General features: G+C 47.0%; 1 protein-coding gene and 1 pseudogene across 1 annotated transcript; one reads left to right on the top strand and one right to left on the bottom strand.

Annotated features, from left to right (window-relative positions):
- The window catches only part of LOC102845168, a 16,148-nt pseudogene extending 12,558 nt beyond the window's left edge, over positions 1-3,590 (bottom strand).
- LOC102844761 (testisin-like) lies at positions 3,589-6,459 on the top strand. Its single transcript, XM_006903230.1, has 6 exons — positions 3,589-3,727; positions 3,825-3,851; positions 3,988-4,153; positions 4,827-5,110; positions 5,814-5,935; positions 6,223-6,459. Exons 1-6 carry the CDS (start codon positions 3,589-3,591, stop codon positions 6,457-6,459), a joined length of 975 nt encoding a protein of 324 aa, XP_006903292.1.
- The last annotated feature ends 12,356 nt before the right edge of the window (positions 6,460-18,815 follow it).

Below are 18,815 nucleotides of genomic sequence, written 5' to 3'. Positions count from 1 at the left end.
ACAGGATAGAGCAGGGTTTAGGGCTGTTGTGCATAGGGTCGCTATGAGTCGGAAACGACTCGACGGCACATAACAACAACAACAACAACAACCTTGTTCTGAACTGGTGTTTTTTAGCTCCTCCTGGTTTTTGTTTGTAGTATCCTGTAATTCTTCAAGTTTGTCTTTCACCCGTTGAAAATATTCAATCATTGTTCTTTTAAATTCTGTGTCAGAAAGTTCCATCAGACTTTCTGGCTTCAGGAAATCCATCAATACTGTGTCACACTTTGGGGGTGATATCTTGCTTTGTGCTTGTGTATTGTGTGGGACAGCTTGCTTCCTTCAAGACATTGATATGTTCTTGATCTGAAGATAATGCTCTAGAGGTCAGTTGGGTAGCTATCCCACTTGTGATTTTCTCTGAATGTCTGACTCCAGGGAAATGTCAGTTCAGAGCCTGTGAGAGCAGCCTCTTGTAGGTAAGATAGGTCAGGGTGCTCTGTATTAGAGGCAGGTTGATTACCCAGATGTGTAGATACAGGTGTGGAGCCAAATGGGGTTGCGGCAATCACAAGGGCAGGTCAACCACTTGGGGGACCTCACTCAGGCTTCATCTGTTTGGGTGTGCTTACAATTGGGGTCCCTATTAAAATTCCAGCTGTCCATCTCCCACCCAGTGGTTTTCATTCACTGGTCCCTGTCCAGTGGTGCTCACGCAGTTGCCCTTGCACAGTGGCCCCAACCCAGGAAGGCTCCTCGGTCCAAGGGGACTCAACAATGCAAAGTCAAATTCCCACCAACCCACTTGCCTCTGGCTGGTTTTCAGTGTCCACAAAAGTTCAGCCAAATTATCACTGGCCCGCTCATTTCTGGGTAGTTGACGTGCCCCCAGAGAGCTCAGGCAAATTCCCACCAGTGGGCTCACCCTTGGGAACTCTCCAAGACAATCGACGGTGCCCCAGAAAACCCAATTAGGATCCTACCAGCCTTTCTCGTGGCAGATCAGTCCCACAACAGCTAGACTGGTGGCTTCAGACGATGGCTAGTTCCGCGGTGTGCCTTTGTGTGCTGACTCAGAATTGTACTTTCCATGGCTGTTGTTGTGCTGTGTGAAGGAGTCTCTAGTGGCCCTGGAGCACCGCCAGAGGGTACAGGGTTGTGGTGAGGCCACCGAGTGTGCCAGAAGTGTGGGGGCGTGGGATGGTGGTGGAGTGGTGTCCCTGGACACGGTGCTGTGGCAGAGATGGGGGTGCAGGGCTTGGGCAGAGCTGGGAGTTAGGGGTTGCAGTCTGTTCCCAGATATTAAGCTGCCAGTCCTCAGCAAATAAGTCTTGTGCTTCGTTGCCCTCCTTGTCATCTTTGATCTTCTTAAGTATATGTGTTAAGTCATCCTCATTTTCTACAAACAGGTTGTATCATCCACATAAAATAGGCTGTTGATTAGTTTTTCTCTAATGCTGATGCCACATTCTTTTTCATATAATCTAGTTTCTCAAATGATTTGCCCATTGCTACATCTGATCCCTGACCCCCCCCCCCCAACATGCCATCAATTCCTGGGGCCTTATTTTTTTGCCAATACTCAAGTGTAACCTGGACTTCTTCCTTTAGTAACATTGGTTCTTGATCATATGCCATGTCCTGAAATGTTTCAGTCTTGATCAATTCTTTTTTTATTCAATAACTGGTTATTTCACCCATCTTCTTGTTATGTTTCCTACGTCATTCAATATTTTGCCCATAGAATCCTTCAGCAGTGCAACTCAAGGCTTGACATTTTTTATTCAGTTCTTTCCGTTTAAAGAACACTGAGCAAGTTCTTCTTTTGGTTTTCTAACTCCAATTCTTTGCACATTTTTAATCTTTGATTTTTCTTCTTAAACTGTCTTTTGACATTTTCTGTGCAATTTTCTTAGTTTTGGTCTTTCCTGTCTTTTTAATAACCTCTTTATTTCTTTGTTAATGAAGTCCTTAATGTCACCCCACAACTCCTGTGTTCTTCAGTCATTAGGGCAAAAATCTGTTCTTGAGGTGGTTTTAAATTAAAGTGTGATAAACTGAAGGTAGTATTTTTGTCCCTTGTGAATTTGTTTCAGTTTTCTGCAAATTTTAACTTGCGTACGCGTAATTGATGGGAAGCAACATGCCTCCAGAAACTCTATGAACTTTGATAAATGTCTAATTGTAGAGGGGCTTCAGGCCTTTGTTCATAGGGTCTCTATGAGCCATGCTTGACTCAAAGGCAATCAACAACAACAACAGCCACTCGTCTTTTAGTTGTTTTGTGTGTGTGTGTGTGTACCGTCAAATCAGATCTGACTGGTACAGGAGGAGATTGCCCCTCCTTCCCCGGCAGAGCATCTGGTGGATTTGAACCGTGCACCTCTGGGATTGTAGTTGCAGCTTCTTGCCACTAGGCCACCAGAGCTCCCCTCGTCTTTCAGTTTTTGATGGCTGTTCTTTGTGGCTTTTATGTTTCTGTGAGGCTGGAAACTATGCTACAGGTATTTCAAATACCAGCAGATTAGCCACAGTGGACAAACTTCAGCAGACCTTCCAGACTAAGATAAACTGTGCATCAGGACAGGCCGTCTACTTCTGCAATAATGGGCTTTCCAAACCTTATGAATAGCGAAAGAACACGGATGACTATAGTGCTAGGAAATGAAGGTCTCATCTCATGTTGGAGGTCACTCAAAATGTGCCTGGGGAAGAGTGAACTCCTCACAGTGGAGTCTTTTCATGATATGGAAGAAGGAAAGTTCTTACCCAAGGAAGGACCTTCACTTGCTGATGAGGCTAGGCTCTCAATGAGGAGAAACAACTGCAAACATCCATTATGTTGCAGGCCAATACCAGTCTCTCACAGCTCACTCACTTATGCCCAGGATATTGATCTTTACATGTTCCATTTCACTTTTGACAATTTCCAATTTTCCTAGATTCATACTTCGTACAGTTCATTTTCCAATTATTAATGCATGTTTGCATTTGTTACTCCTCATTTGTGAGTATTGTACATCAGAAAATTCAGGATCTTCATTAAATGAAAACTTTGCTGTCTTCGCATCTTTAAGATGACCCTGGTCTGAGAGGACAGCTTTGAGTCCCATTTGAATGGAGATTGTGTCGGCTCCTGGCTTTATTCCCAGTAACCTTCCTATGTTACATTCACAGGGGTTTTGAAAACCTGTTATTTCTGAAGTGGATAGCTATTCCTGCTTCTTAGTCCATTATGGTCAAGCTGGGGGTCAACGTCAGGGTCATGGCCAGGGTTTGGGGTCAGGTCTGTGCGCTGTCTGGCTCAGGATCCAGGTGGCTCCATCTCACACTCTCTGGACGTGGAAGCCTGGAACTGATTGGAGATCTTTTGGAAGTTGGGGTCCAGAACATGGAGCCTCTCCTCGGCGAGGACAGGAGGAGGCCGTGAGAAGCAGGCAGACTGAGCTTACGGTGCCAGATTTGGGGTCCACACGAGCCCTGGAGCACCGGGAGGTCCGCGGGGGTGGGCGTAGCGGGGAGGGTTGGGCCGGGGCGCCCGCTCCCGCCGGCCTCCAGGGGGCGCCCGCACGAAGCTGAGGGGACACAAGGCTGAGGAGAGGCGCCATGTGCGCGCTGCTGCTGTGGTTGCTGCTGTGGCGGCTGCGGTGCGCAGCTGAGACCCAGACAGGCCCGACCACCCCCGGGGTCTCATCTCCACTGCCCTCCACTCGGCCGGAGGGGACCCCGCCATGGGAGACTGCAGGTGAAGGCCAGTGTCTGGGGCGCCCGGGCCAGCACCTGACTGGAAACCCGAGGGCTTCAGGTGAGGGCGCCTCACCTTCCTCTCCCCCTCCCCGCAGGTTCCAAGAAGTGGAAGGTGCTCTCAGGTAGGTGCTGGTCAGCCTGTACTCGCATGGATGTGTGCCCCCAGTCCCTGTCTCCTACTTCCCTCTGCGAATCAGGGACAGAGCATGGGGCAAGCCTGTCTCTGAGCTCAGCTGTGCGTCCGTCTGTCCGCACCAGAGCCCTGTGGTTATCGGAGGGCCCCTGCGCGCACAGTGGGCAGCCTGGATGCAGAAGAGGGGAGCTGGCCCTGGCAGGGCAGTCTGCGCCTGTGGGGCAGCCACGTCTGCGGGGCGAGTCTGCTCAACCACCGCTGGGCGCTGACCGCTGCACGCTGCTTTGAACTGTGAGTGGGGTGTTGGGGACCCCGGGCTCTGGGGCATCTGCCGCGTTCTGGGCTCCCTAGATTGCATGTGGACAGGCTTCAGTTCCTCCTAACCCTAGGTGTGAATGTTGCCCTTATCGGCCCCGCCCTCCCCTTTCTTACTGGTACCTCTGTATCAAAGGCTATTGACATCCATCAGAATGTTCTTACAGGAATTCCCATGCTCATCTCTGTGTATTGTCCTTTTTCATTTTAAACCAATGCCACCCCATCCCTTACCTTACTTATTCCACAAGTGTAGGATGACCCGGCTAGCCTGGTAAGCAGGGCCTTAGGGGCCTTATTCACCACTCCCTACAGGCCAGCTTCACATTGTCTTCATTATGGCAGACTCTGCGCGCGTGTGTGTGTGTGTGTGTGTGTGTGTGTGTATGTGCACACACACACAATCTGTCACTCTCTCAACTCCACAGCATCTTCCTGTAGAATCAAAGCCTGTTTTCAAACTGGCAATCCTGATCCTGCAATTTGATTTAGCAGGCCTGGCTGAGGGTGTACTCTCAGGCATAGGTCCATTTGCCCCGAGGGGACACACACACACACATACACACACACACACACACACACACACACACACACACCCCACGAGCTCAGCTGCTCCTCCAAGACCCCTGACTGTGCCCCTCCCTGCTAGGGTCAGGGATCCCTTCCCATGGAGCATCCGGTTTGGTGAGCTGACTTTGGTGCCGTCCATCTGGAACCTGCAGGCCTATCAGAACCGGTATCAAGTGGAGCAGGTCGTGCTGAGCCCTCATTACAAAGGAGCCATCCCCTATGATATCGCCCTGGTGAAGCTGTCCTCCTCCGTCACCTTCGGGAAGAACATCTACCCTGTCTGTGTGGGGAAATCCACCTCAGAGTCCCAGACCTGGACTGACTGCTGGGTGACCGGCTGGGGGCACATTGTAGAGAGCAAGGGTAAAACTGGGCATAAGCGTGTCTGGGAGGGCACTGTTCTCATTCACTTGTCCAGTGACATCAGCCCCAGCACTAGACGATGGTTGTCGTGGGGCACCCTGGGTTCTGGCTTCCTTACCTGCTGCTCTGCTTCCACTCTGGCCAGAGCGTGTGGCCCCAAACACGTGAGAGGATTATGTCCCAGATGAACCTGAGAGCTGGAGAGCTGCGGGCATGGGAATGGCTAAGGGGACAAGAACTAGGAAACACAGAAGCCAAGCCGCTGGCCCACAGGGAGAGATATCCTGGGCGTCCTCACTCACTGGAGTTGGAGGGAGGGAGGGTCCATGGTAGATCAGTCCCCTGCAGTGTGGCAGACAACCATGTAACATGCTCCCACTGCAAAGGGTGAGTGGGTGTGAGCCAGGAACAGCCAGAGGACCCTTTCATGGGCCTGACCCCTGCGGCTGGACCTCAACCTCCTCCACCCCCAGCTCGTGGTCCTCCCCATGTACAAAGAGGGACTCCTGGCCAACCTCATATTTACAGATCAGGAAGCCAAGTTTCAAGAAGAGCTGGAGCAGCCTTTCAGCCCTGGCTTGTCCTGTAGTATTGCTGAACATCCCTGAGGTGATGAGAGCCCTGCCCCAGGTCCTGTGGGGCCCCACCTGCATGCTGTACTGAGTTTTAGCTGACTTCTTGTTGTTCCCTATCCCCCTCACAGAGCTGCAGCAACCCTACAACCTGCAGGAGGTAGAGATCACCATCATCAACACCACCACATGCAGCCACATGGGAAATTTGACGGCCTTCCCCAACCATGTCTTTGGAAACCCCTCCTGCCTTGTGAGTGCACTCGACTCCACTGGTTCCGCCAAGACCTCTGGACCCCAGCATCCCCCAGGCCCTAGTCTTACCTCTGACCTCTTATTGATCCAGTGTGTGCCCCACGGATTGCATGCCTCACCTGCTCCAGGAGGAGGTACAAGCCCATTTGTAGATACAGAACTGAGGCTCGGCCAATATAGCCTGTAGCTCAGCTGCCCTATCCCCTGCTGTCTGGCCTCTCCCTTCTCCCTGCATTCCCCCCGCCCCACGTAGCCTCCTCCCAGCTCACACATGTTTTTCTCCAGGGTGATCCAGGCGGGCCCTTGGTCTGTAAAGTGAACAGCGTATGGTATCAGATCGGAGTTGTGAGCTGGAGCATGGGCTGCAGGCGTCAAGGTCGGCCCAGCTACTATTCCAGCATCAGGGAGCACTTCCAATGGATGCAGGAGACCATAAGCCATAGTCCACCCGGGACAGACCCCACTGTGATCCTGCTGTCTCTGGCCCTGCTCTTCGTGCCCCTGCTCCGGGGGCTGGCCTGAGCCGTGGAGCCAGCTGAAAGCCACAGCCAAGCTTACCCAGAGGAGGGCTGCTTATAAAGACATGTTGTACCAAGTTGAGCAGCGGTCCTTCCTTCTTCCGCTTTCCTAATTGACATGTGAGCTTGTTCCACTTGAGGGGTCTCTGCCATCTCCCTGTCCACATAGCCAGCTCTGTCTCCTCCAGGTCTCTGTCTTCATAGATATTTTCAGGATGTAGATACTGACAGCTGACACTTCACTTTGATCAGAAAGGTGATTTGTAGGAGATTGACCTCACCAGGCTCTCTTGGGTGCTGGAAAGATTGAGGAGTTGTATAGGAAATATTCTAGGCCCTCAGGGTTTTGGGGTCCCACAGCCACAGATACGAGGGGCTCATGTCTGACCATATTGTTGGTGTTAGAGGCAGCCGAGTCTACAAAGACTCACAGTGAGCCCATGAACAACAGATCTGATCCTTGTCCTACCCTATGCCATCCTCATGCCACGTCCATTATTGGAGTGACTGTATAACCATGGTTCCCCAAAAAGCAGTTCTGGGTCAAACTGGAGTTGCTGTTAGGAGCCGTTAAGTTGACTATGATGTGTAGTGACCCTGTAAAGGACAAATGGAAACTCTGTCCTATCCTGACCATCCTTACACCAGACTAGGATGGAGAAATTTATTGAGACGTGTTCAGAAGCACTAGTGATGGAGGTGGGACAAAGGACAGGGAAGGAAATGATGGTGTGTGCATGGAGGAGGGTCACTATGAGGGAACCAGGGAACAGCAAGTCCTGGAAGTCCTGCCTGGCCAGGGGCTGAGCCAGGACGTGTGTGTGCTCACTGGAGGCTGCAGGGATTTCTCAGTACTTGAGGCAGATGTTCTTTTTTTTAGGGTAAAATAGGAAAGATAAGTTTATTAGAAATTTATATCCCCAAAGGCATGGACCTCCTTCCTTGAAAGGAAGTAGGGAGCGAGATGGTGTGCTACTGCAATGAGGCTCTATTTAGAGGCAAGCATTCTTTTACTTAAGATACATTTAAGCATGCACACATGTTTATCACGGCTTTGTTCACAATAGCAAGGAGTTGGAAACAACCTAAGTGCCCATCAACAAAGGAATGGATAGAGAAGCTGTGGTATATTCATACAATGGAATACTATGCTGCATTGAAAAACAAGGAACTCATGCAATATTATTAAAAATGGGTGACCCTGGAGGACATTATGCTGAGTGAAATATCTCAGTCACAAAAGGACAAATACTGCATGGTGCCACTGTTATAAAACAGGACTGACCCCGGGGTTGAGGGGAGACTGAGAAAGATGGGTTCAATAATGTATACTGCATTGAATCAGACGAGGGAGAAAACTGTTTAAAAGGGATATGTGATTAGGTATTTTTGTCATGACAGGAGTCCAGAGCGAAGGCCGCACAGTGGAGTGGACCTGGGGGGAGGGATTGTAAAACAATGAAAGAATTTTACTTTTCCAAGAGGGTAGTGTACTAGGGGGGAGGGTTGGGAGGGGAGAAAAATGCAACAATGAATGAATGGAAATCCAAAGTCTCTGTAAATTTTCATTGACATTAATATTTTTAAAAAAAGATACATTTAAGCACTTGCTTCAGATCAAAGACTGCAGTCTTCAATATGGATTACATCTCAACATAAAAAAGATGAAAATACTTCCCACTAGACAGCATCATGATAGGTAGAGAAAAGACTGAAGTTGTCAAGAATTTCATATTACTTGGATCTGCAATCAACACCCTTGATACCAGCAGTCAAGAAATCAAAAGACCCAGTCCAAAGCAAGCTTCCTGTCTCGCCACTCTGCAGTCTAATACAATGGAGGAAGGTCTGAGAAGAGACCTGAAACAGCCTCTCCAGGAGTTGAGAAGTGTGTTGGTGATGAACCCGCTGGCCCTCTGGACAAACCTAAGGATGAGAGAGTGCTATTTCTGGGCCTAAATGAAAACGTAAGAGATTGTGTCACTGAATCAAGCCTGAGAGCAGAGACATTACTGAAGCAACAACTCAATACAGGCTCCACTGAAGGCAGCAAATCAGGGGAAACTTAGCAGAGATCCAGCTGCCTTCCACACGGAGACCTGGAGGACTCTAGTCCAGTTGCTTCATATTCCCATCTACAGCTAGTTCTCTGAGGAAAAGTCACCTGCTCATCTGTTCTATCTCCTAAGAAATCTTCAGTGCACTTTCTCCTAACTAGTTCAGTTGAGGATTCAATAGATAGATTCCACAACACAGTACAGATCCACCAAACCTGTTCATTCATCTGATAATGTTAAATCTTCACTTCTCAGCTGATAGAAACAACAGGGAATACCTATAGAAAACTCCAGAACAAACTGAAAATCTTACAAACTCTGGCAGAAGTTTTGCAACAGAAAACTCAAGCAGTATCTTCAATGATCAGAAATCAACTTGTATTGAGGTATTGTCAGTATGACTCATAGCAACTCCATGAACAAAAGATCTGAACCCTGTTCTATCCTGTACCATCCTCACACTTCCTGACACCCAGGCGCCCACTGCAGCAGTCACTGCATCAATCCACCTGGCTCCTCAACCAGCTCTTCTCCTTCACCGACCTTCCACCCTTCCCAGCATCATGTCCTTCTCTAAGGAAAAGCCCCTCCTAGCAACATGTCCAAAGTATGTGAGGCAAAGCCTCATCATTCTTGCCTCCAAAGAGCACTCTGGCTGCATCCTTTCCAAGACATAGCTGTTTATTCTCTTGGCTGTCCATGGGATGTTCAGTACTCTTCCCCAACACTCCAACGCTCAAAGGCGTCAATATAGAAAATGAAAGCTTGGGGAAAATGCTATTGAAATAATGGGACCAATACCCAATTAATCTGTTACTTGTCAGTAATACAATGTGTGCTATTTTTTCTTTTTATGTGAAAGTTTAACAAAAGAGTCTGTCCTGTAAAAAAGAAAGGAAAGAAGGAGGGAGAAAGAAAGAGAGATAAAGAAAAAGACATCTTGCATTGGGTAAATCTCTTCTCCAGAGTGCTAAAAGCAAGGATATCAGTTCAAAGACTAAAATGTGCTTGATCCAATCCATAGTCTTTTCAATTGCTTCCTATGCATCTGAAAGTTGGACAGTAAATAAGGACAGCAGAAGAATTTATTTCTTTGAGCTGTGATGCTGGAGAAGAGTACTGAATATCCCATGGACTGCCAAAAGAATGAAAAGTATGTCTTGAAGAAACTGTAACCAGCCAACAATATCAATTTCTTTTTAGAAGAGATAGAGGAGTAATTAAAGATTTAAAGAGTATTTTGGGAATCCAGAGGTCTGAATTCCATTAGAATGTTAAAAGTCTCTTTCACATGCTTTGCATTTTGATCAGATTTCTCTTAGAAATATTTTGTTTCAAATGTGATAATGGTTACTCATGGTGGACAGTGTTTGGTGGAGCTCCCTGATTAAAACAAACTTGGAAGCAGGAGTGGCATCCAATTCTGAAATAGCTTGCCTCTGGAAACTATGAACTTGGAGGAATGACGAAAGTTATACAAGCTTTCAGGTCTTTCGTTCATAGGGTCGCTATGAGCGGACTACGACTCAACGACCCTTAACAACAACAACAACAACAACAACAACATTAACTGGATATCACTCAGTTCTTCTAATCTTAAGACAAACCTTTGGTCCATGGAATCAGTCAGCCTGAAGCTCAAATTTAACTCCCTCCCCTGGCCGACCCCCAAGTCCTGCTCCTTGTGTCTGCTCCATCTTCTGCTCAAGGTTTTCCTGTCTAATTCCAGTAGCTTTTCCTGTGTCCCTGAAAGAAACACACCATAGGCCTCCAGGTGACTTTGTTTACTGGTGAAGTTTAGACATGATGGTGTCCCTCTGTTCTGGCCTCATATGTGATGACAGCCATGGGTAACTTTCTGTTTGCCCCTAAACCAAGAGCTGCTGGGCTCCCCTAAACATTCCATCAGCATTAAGTATCATCCTCCCATCTTCCTCTCAATACTCTCATCTATCCCCAGTGCAGAGCCACAGATGAGAGATCTCTGCTCCCTCCTGAAGTGGGGTCTGCATGAGGAAGGTCCCTACATTATAACAGAAGGATAAGTGAATGTGCGAATGGATGAGGGAATGAATGAAAGCAATCAAGGTCTGGGGCTTAGGAACAAGGAAGATGCAAGGAAAATTGGCCTGTAGGGGTCCAGCAGGTACCCCCTACCTGCCGTCCAGAGCCCCAAAGCCACCTCGAGGGAATGCAGAAAGTCATCCTGGGGTGTGCAGAAGGAGCTCCCCAGAACCCACAGGGAGGAGTGGCAGCAATATCTAGGGAGAGGGCAGACTGCAGCCCAACACCTCTAATGCTTCTGTAACAGAAATACCACAAGAGGGTGACTTCAACAAACAGAAATCCATTCTTTCGTAGTTTTAGAAGCTGAAGTCTGCATTCAAGGTGCTAGTTCTTGTGGAAGGCTTTCTCTTTCTGTTGGTTCCAGAAGAAGGCCCTTGTTTCCTTCAACACCACTGAGGCCAGCATTCACTAGCCATCTCCATGCAAACTGGCCTTTCCCTGTGTTGAGGAACTTCCCAGCACAGGATCCTGGGTCTGGATGATGTTTCTTAGGATTTCATGCTTAAGAGTCTTCTTTCCTGGCTGGACCGAGGCCCCGCCTCACAGCTGGAGTCTCTTGGTCTTGTTTCTCATTGTGCAGGGCACAGTCGGCCCTGACCCTAGGTCAAGGCTGTGGTCTGAGGAAGGTGTTGCACTCCCCTCTTAATCCTCTCACAGCTGTCTGGCTTATCAGATCAAGGCTATCATTCCATGACTGACATGTTCCATCATTATATACGCGCACTGAGAGGGGAGGAGAGGACACAATTCAACCTATGGCAGAGACTAAGAGGACCTTGTCTTGATGTCCCCCAGCAGCATGGCTTGTGATAGGAATGAGACCCCCACACACACACACACATGGCCTCCTGAGCCATGTGGGGACACTCAGTGGCCTGGGTTTCCTACGAGGTAGGATGCCATTGGTCCTCTAAGCTTAGCCCTTTACAGGAGACAGGAGATAAGCTGTGCGGTCCTGCGCCATCCTCAGACTGTGTGTGAGCCCATTGCTGCAGCCAGTGTGTCAGTCCATGTCCTTGAGGATCTTACTCTTTCTCTACTTTATGGAAGCAGACTGCCGCAACTTTCTCCTGCAGAGCGGGTGGTGGATTCGAACTGCTGACCTTTCCTTGGCAGCCTGAGGCTTAATCCACCATTACATCAGGCAGAATCTGGGTTCCACAAGGATTCCTGTGGTCTTATCTCTTTTGACAGACCTGCAGACCCACATACTGTCTCCGGTCCAGACCTCCCTGAAAATCAGAACAGAGCTGTCTCCTGGCCTCCGATCCTATGGGCCTGGAGTTGGGGTGGTAGGGGAGAGTTTCTGCCTGTAGCAAATGAATAAGGATTGAAATTGCAATTTCTCTCCAGTTCAGCTACCTCCTGTTCCACAGTAGGACCCTCTGAAGACTCCAGACCCCAACTCAGAGGGAGCCCTGCCGGCTGGCTTCAGACCACAGTGCTTGCAGACACCCCCCTCACCCTTCCTCCTTTACCCACACCCTTGCTTCATAGCCTACCTCCCCCAACCAGATCCAACAACCCACAGTGCCCATACTCGTACAAGCAGAACTGCACTGCACAGGGTCCTTTCAGAAGATGTTTATTCTGAGTCACCTTTGGGAGGACCTCCAACCTCTCAGCTAACAGTTGAACTCTAACCATTTGCGCCACCTGGAGGCTCCTTAGGCTAATTTTTGTATTCAGTCTTGAGACTTTCTCACCCGAATCTATAGAACTCATTCATCAGCCAAGACCTTATTTGTACAATTAAAAAAAAAGTGACCAAAAATCTTGACAGCTATATACATTGACTTCATTTGATGGACTACAGAGAAATAAAATTAAAAATCAATCTCTGGGAAAAGAGATGTTGGAAAAGCTCAACAGAAGCAGTCAAAACCAGGCAGGCCACTGACTGTAGGACAGACTACGTCCTGTGCAAGTTCAGGTTGAAGCTGAAGAAAATTCAACACATCCACAAGAACTGAAATGTGACCTTGAATGTATCTCAACTGAATTTTTTAAAAAAACCATCTCAAGAATAGATTTAACACATGGAACACCAATGACCAAGCCCAAATAAGTTGTGGGCATGATATCAAGGACATCATCCATGAAGAAAGCAGAAAGTCGTTACAGAGACAGGAAAGAGAAGAACAAAATGGGTGTCAGCAGAGACTCTGAAACTTGCACTAGAATGAAAAGAAGCCAAAACAAAGGGAAAGGAGACTGAGGTAAGAGACCTGAATGAAGATTTCAAAGCAGCTTCAGACAAAGCAAAGTATTAGAGCAAAATATGTAAGGAGCTGGAGTTAGAGAAGCAAAAAGAAGAACACGCTTGAACTTTCTCAAGCTGAAAGAAATGAAGAACATGGTCGAACCTCAAGCTGCAACACTGAAGGATTCTATGGGTAAACTATTTAATGATGCAGGCAGCATCAAAAGAAGAGTGGAAGAATCTATAATGTTATTATACCAAAAAGAATTGATCATCACGGAACCATTTTAGAAAGTATCAGATGATCAAGAACCAGGAATACGAAAGGAAGAAGTCCAAGCTGCACTGAACACTGAAGGCTTTGGCAAAAAATAAGTCCCTGGGAACTGACGAATACAAATTGAGGTGTTTTAGGAAACAGATACCTCCCTGAACTGGCTTAGCAATTTCTGCCAGCATTTTTGGAGGACAACTACCTGGACAGCTGACTTGAACAGATCCATATCTTTTCCCATTTTTAAAAAAATGATCTAACAAAGTGTGGCAATTATCAAACAATATCATTATTATCACATGCAGGTAAAATCTTGCTGAGGATTATTCAAAATGATGGCAACAGTACATCAACCAAGAACTATCAGAAATTCAGGATGTCTTCAGAAAAGGCAACGAAATGAGGGAGATCATTGCTGATGTCAGGTGGATCACGACTAAAAGCAGAGAATGTCAGATGTTTATTTGCATTTTATTGATGGTGCAAAGATTGTGTGTGTTTTAACAAATTACAGATAACATTTGAAAATAATGGAACTCCCAGAATACTTAATTGTGTGCATGAAAAAATCTATACATAGATGCAGTTGTCTGAACAGAACCAGGGAAATGGTATGGCTCCAAATCAGGAAAGGTGCGTGTTAGGATTGTACTCTTTCTCCATACCTATTTAATGGGCATGTTGAGCAAATTATTTGAGAAGCTAGACTATGTGGAGAATATGGCATCAGGATTGGAGACTCAACAGTTTGCATTATGCAGATGATAAAATTTTGCTTCCAGAAAATGAAGACTTGACACTTACTTAAGATCAAAGACTACAGTCTTCAATATGGGTTACATCTTAACATCAAGAAAACAAAAATCCTCATGCCTGAGTCAATAGGCAACATTTTCATGATGGAGAAAAGATTGGAATTGCCCAGGATTTCATTTTACTTGGATCTAGACTCAACACCAAGGTTAACAACAGTCAAGAAATCAAAAGTTATGCTGCACTGAGAAAATCTGCTGCCAAGGATCTTTGGAAAGTGCTAAAGAGCAAGGGTATTAGTTTAAAGACTAAGGTGAACCTGGTCCAAGCTATGATTTCTTCAGCTGTTTCTTATGCATCTGAAAGTTAGACAATGAATAAAGAAGATCAAAGAAAAAGTGATGCCTTTGAATTTGGTGTTGGTGAAGAGTATTGAATGGACAGTGGACTGTAGAAAGAACAAGTAAATTTATCTTGGAGAAAGTGCAATCATAGTGCTCCTTAGAGGCAAGGACGGTAAGCCTTCATCTCACGTAATTTGGGCATGTTGCAGGAAGGGTTAGTCCTTGGGAAAAGATACCATTCAGAGAAAGATAGAGAGTCAGCAAAAGGAAGATTCTCAACAAGACTGATTGACCCAGTGACTTTAACGGTGGGCCGGAGCCTGATAAAGATGGGTGAGGATGGTGCTGGACAGGACAGGGTTCAGATCTGTCCTCACTGTCATTGAAGTCAACTCAATAGCACCTGATAATAACAACATCACTGCTCTGAGCCTTGATGGTACAGTGGCTAATAAATTAAAGATCACTGGTTCAAACCCACCAGCTTGGAGAAAGAAAACAAATTGTTTACTTCTGTAAATATTTCTGGCCTCTAAAGCCTCAGGGTCAGTTTTATTCTTTCCAGCAGGGTCTCTCCAGAGCCATTTTAGATTAGTCCTTGCTCAGAGTGAAAACACAACAGACTCAACTCTCTTCTGATAGTCTTGAAGCTTCCCTAATCCAAGGGGCAACTGGAGAATGTCTCCTTGAACATGGATCAGAGACTTCCAGGAAAAAGGTCAAAACTGTCAGGAAGAAGTGCAGCTCGAATGCTCCGTAGAACTGAGAGTGATGAGACATCATCTCACATGCTTTGGGCATGTTCCCAGGAGAAGCCAGCCCCTGGATGAGGCCATTGCACTTGATAAAGAAAGGAGTCAGCGAGAAAGAGGAAGACCCTTAATGAGATGGATTGACACAGTCACTGTAGCCATGGACTTTAGCACAACACAGGCTGTCGGGACATGAAACAGTGTGGTAAGGGTGGCACTCTGAGTCAAATTACATTTGATGAGTCCAAACAGCAACCATAACCTTGGAAGCTTGGATGTGGGCAGTGATCCTTGGTCTCCAGGAGTCCTTGTCAACCAGGAGACATATCTAGCCTGTCCAAGTGCCACTGTTTAGGGTTAAGGCACTCATCTTGAGTTGGGTATCTGGGCTGACAGAAAGGCCCCCTCCTCCAGTCACAGAAGATCACCTTCTGGAGAGAAAGGGATGCTCTTGGGTCTAAAGCGAAGACATGTTTGGAAGGACAAGTGTGCCAGGTGAGAGGTGAAGAATGGCCTTAGGGTATGATACCCAGGATTGGGACACATTTGGCTGCTACCTGAGAATCCTCCTAATATTCAAGATTGAAAAAGTATTATTTTTGTTTACACACACACACACACACACACACACACACATACATATAGTTTACATTGTCAGAGTTTGAAAATAATTTATATCAAATGAATTTCTACTTGATTTATGGCAAATTCATCTTCCAGTCTACACCCACAGCTCTGTGAATGCCTGTGTCTAGATGTGCTTGTGACAGAAATAAACCAAGTAAGAGAGAACCAAGTGGCTAGGGCCAGGCAGGGTGGGAACACAGAGTCCAAGGACCAGCGAGGACCTCAGGTTAAACAGCTGTGGGACAGGTCTGAGTCATTTGGTAGCTGGAAGCTGCCCATTCCAAGACCGAAGAGGGTCTCAGGGACCAGGGAACAGGAGGAGAGGACCAAAAAGCTGCTGAGAGTCCTGGAACCCTAACACGTGAGTGCTGGATGCTATGGGGAGATGGGCACAGGCTGGAGCTGGAGGACATGGGGATGGAGGGTGAGCCAACCCAAAGGGTTGGAGAAGCGGCTTCTCCTTCAGGACTACCTCGGAGCATCCGAAGAACAGGAAAGGATAGAAGCAGAAACGATGTTGCTGAGGAAGGCCAAGTCTTTGCTGTTTGTAGCAGGATAGAAAAGCTTAGCTCTGAGGAAGGACTGACTTCACACCCTAAAGGGATGATTTTAGGACAGGTGTAAGCCAAGGATGGCGAGATCAAGAGTCCGCTATCATTTCTCCAAGTGATTGTGGGGAACTGGAGAAGGGAGACATGAGGTGGGATGGTTAGAGGTTACGGGCATGCGTTGCAAATAGGGAATGACTTGTGTCTGTTCTCTCAGTATCCAGTGAACGTATAGTGGCAAGTCGAGTTCCATGGGCCCCTGAGTGTCATCTTTTGAACATCTCGCTGAATGTGGAGAGTGTGGTAGCCGTATGCTAGAGAAGCACCACCCTGAGTTACCCACCAGGGGGCAGCACATACATGTTGGAAGGTGATTGTTGTTCCACTGAGTGGAACCCACCCATAGTTGACCCTCTAGCAGGGTTTGAGCAGCAGTAAATGACATAACAGGTCTGTCCTGGAGAGGGTGACACCAACCTTGCTCTCTAGAGGCAAAGATTTTGAAACTCCGTCTGGCATACTTTGGGCATGTTGCCAGGAGTCCTTGGAGAAAGTCTTGGAAATGTCTGGGGAGAGAAGGACCCTAGATAAGATGCAATGACATAGTGATGGGGGTAATAGGGGCAGGTGTGTTGGAGACAGTAAGATTGGCTCAGGATAGAACAGGGTTCAGAGCTCTTGTGCTTAGGGTCCCTATGAGTCACAGGCGACTCGATAGAACATAACAACAATAAATTACACAAGAGGTAGTGGCCTATCTTCCTCCTATGGAGCAGCTGGTGGATTTGAACTGTGGACCTTTGCACGGCAGTGCAGGATTCCACCTACTCTGCAGAGACTGCCTGTTGGGCTCGGAATTTTGCAGCTAAAACAATTTTCTCTCAAAATGAAAATCTTCTGTAGCCTGCCCTTGCTGGTAGGAGTGTTTCTGAAATGGTACTGGGAAGGGCTGGAAGGCATCAATTTGTTGGGAAATAGGTGGAGGGAAGCTGCCTCTGCACAGATCTTAATAAAACTGAGAAAATGTCCACATCACCCCAGCCCTGAGCTTGTGTTTGTTTTCAAAAAGACACGTACTGTTGCTGTCTTCTTACATAGTAAGTGGTTCCAAGCACCCTGTGGTCAAGTCAATTCCAACTCCTGGCAAGCCTGGAGGGTCTAATGGAACTGGCCTGTGAGGTTTCCGAGGCTGTGTGTTTACAGGAGCAGACACTCATTTTCCTGCACAGCAGCTGGTGGGTTACATGGGTTACACCACTGACCCCGTGGTCAGCAGATTGGGTCTTGTGTTCGTTTGCTTCTGCCTTGTGAATAGACATCTGCCAGTGCTGCACCTGCCCCACAGTCTCTGCTGCACTTGAGCCTCTTGTGGCCGCCACTGTGTTGAGGGTCTTCCTCTTTCTTGCTAAACCTGTTACACCGTGCATGCTCACAGAGACCCTTGGCTCAACACAGCACCCACCCATTGTTGTTGGGTCAATCAGGACTCTCAGTGACCTTGGTGGACAGGGTAGAAGTGACCCACAGGCCTGCCCAGGCTGTAAATTCTTAACAAAGCAAATTGTCTCACCTTTCCTTTTTGGAGCTTCTGCAGAGCCCAAACCAGTGATCTTTATCATTTCTTTATCATTTTCTTATTCAATACTTGCATACAGAAAATAATAGAACTTAGTGAGTTGCCTGAAAGCTCTGTTCTCTCTGTAACTTTTTGAAATCAGGAATGGGGGGGGGAAGGCATTGGCCATGAACCTCAATGTCCACTAGCCTGAAACCATCTTATAGGAACTTACGAGGCCCACTACCACTGCTGACCACCTAGAAAGGGAGGAGCCTGCACAAAGGGGGTGAACCATGTGAAATAAAACTCAAAATCACAAAAGGGACCAGGCTCACTTTGGTAAAAGAGACTGGTCGACCCAGGAGACTTTCAACCAAACAATTGACAGGCCTATATGGGCAGCAGCACCACCAGGGAGGCACCCACTCCTTAGAATAACCAACTAGATCAAAAGGGCAGCATCTGCCTAGGGATAAAGCTCAGAAGGTGAAAGAGAGCTGGGTAGAAGGATGATTGGAAATGAGAATCACAAGGGGGAAGTGGGAAGAGTCTTGTTATGTTATGGGCATTGTAATGAGTGTTATAAAGCAAAAATGTGTATGAATAATGAAATAGGAAACCAACTGAATTTGGAAGCTTTCACTCAAACCTCACACACAGACACACCCACAACTAAATCATTTGTCATTTCCCTGACAAATTCTGTCAACAGTAGAGTTTGGTTTTAGCCTAAAGAGACTTTCTTGTCTTTATGTGAGAGATAAGAGAATCACAGATGGGGCTTCACCTCCTCCCCTGGTCTCTCCCCTTCCTGAATCATAATACTGAGCAGGATTAGAGATGTTATTCCTGGCGACAGTGAAGTCTTCTTTAAACTAGTTTCCCAAAAGTAAGTGAATAGGGACGACTTTGTTTCTCTCTGTAAAAAAATAAGTCAGCTTAGTTTTCTCTTCTCCTCTGCTCCTTGATGGATGATGATGATGATTATTATTATCAGAATGAGTTGTGAGTTCTGTTCATGGAGATTTCCCTGAAAGACTAGAATAGTAATATTGTCTGGGAGTCAGGAGCAGGTACAGAGGCACCAAGGCTTAGTGTGTAGGAGACCCCAAGACAACAGTGCTGTGATGGTTTTGGAATGTTAAGCAAAAAACCCAATAGATAAAGATATTTGTAT

This window comes from Elephantulus edwardii, unplaced genomic scaffold (assembly GCF_000299155.1).
Source record: "Elephantulus edwardii isolate Elephantulus edwardi_28Jun2011 unplaced genomic scaffold, EleEdw1.0 scaffold00545, whole genome shotgun sequence".
In the NCBI taxonomy this organism is placed as follows: Eukaryota; Metazoa; Chordata; class Mammalia; order Macroscelidea; family Macroscelididae; genus Elephantulus; species Elephantulus edwardii.
The sequence above is the reverse complement of the archived record's forward strand: the minus strand, read 5'-3'. Positions and strand labels throughout refer to the sequence as shown.

What these genes read in the sequence shown, in the direction of transcription:
- LOC102844761 (XM_006903230.1), top strand. Translation starts at nt 3,589, where the DNA reads ATGTGCGCGCTGCTGCTGTGGTTGCTGCTGTGGCGGCTGCGGTGCGCA. An exon ending in GCTGCACGCTGCTTTGAACT is followed by an intron (nt 4,154 to 4,826) that starts GTGAGTGGGGTG and finishes CCTCCCTGCTAG; the next exon opens with GGTCAGGGATCCCTTCCCAT. An exon ending in TTGGAAACCCCTCCTGCCTT is followed by an intron (nt 5,936 to 6,222) that starts GTGAGTGCACTC and finishes GTTTTTCTCCAG; the next exon opens with GGTGATCCAGGCGGGCCCTT.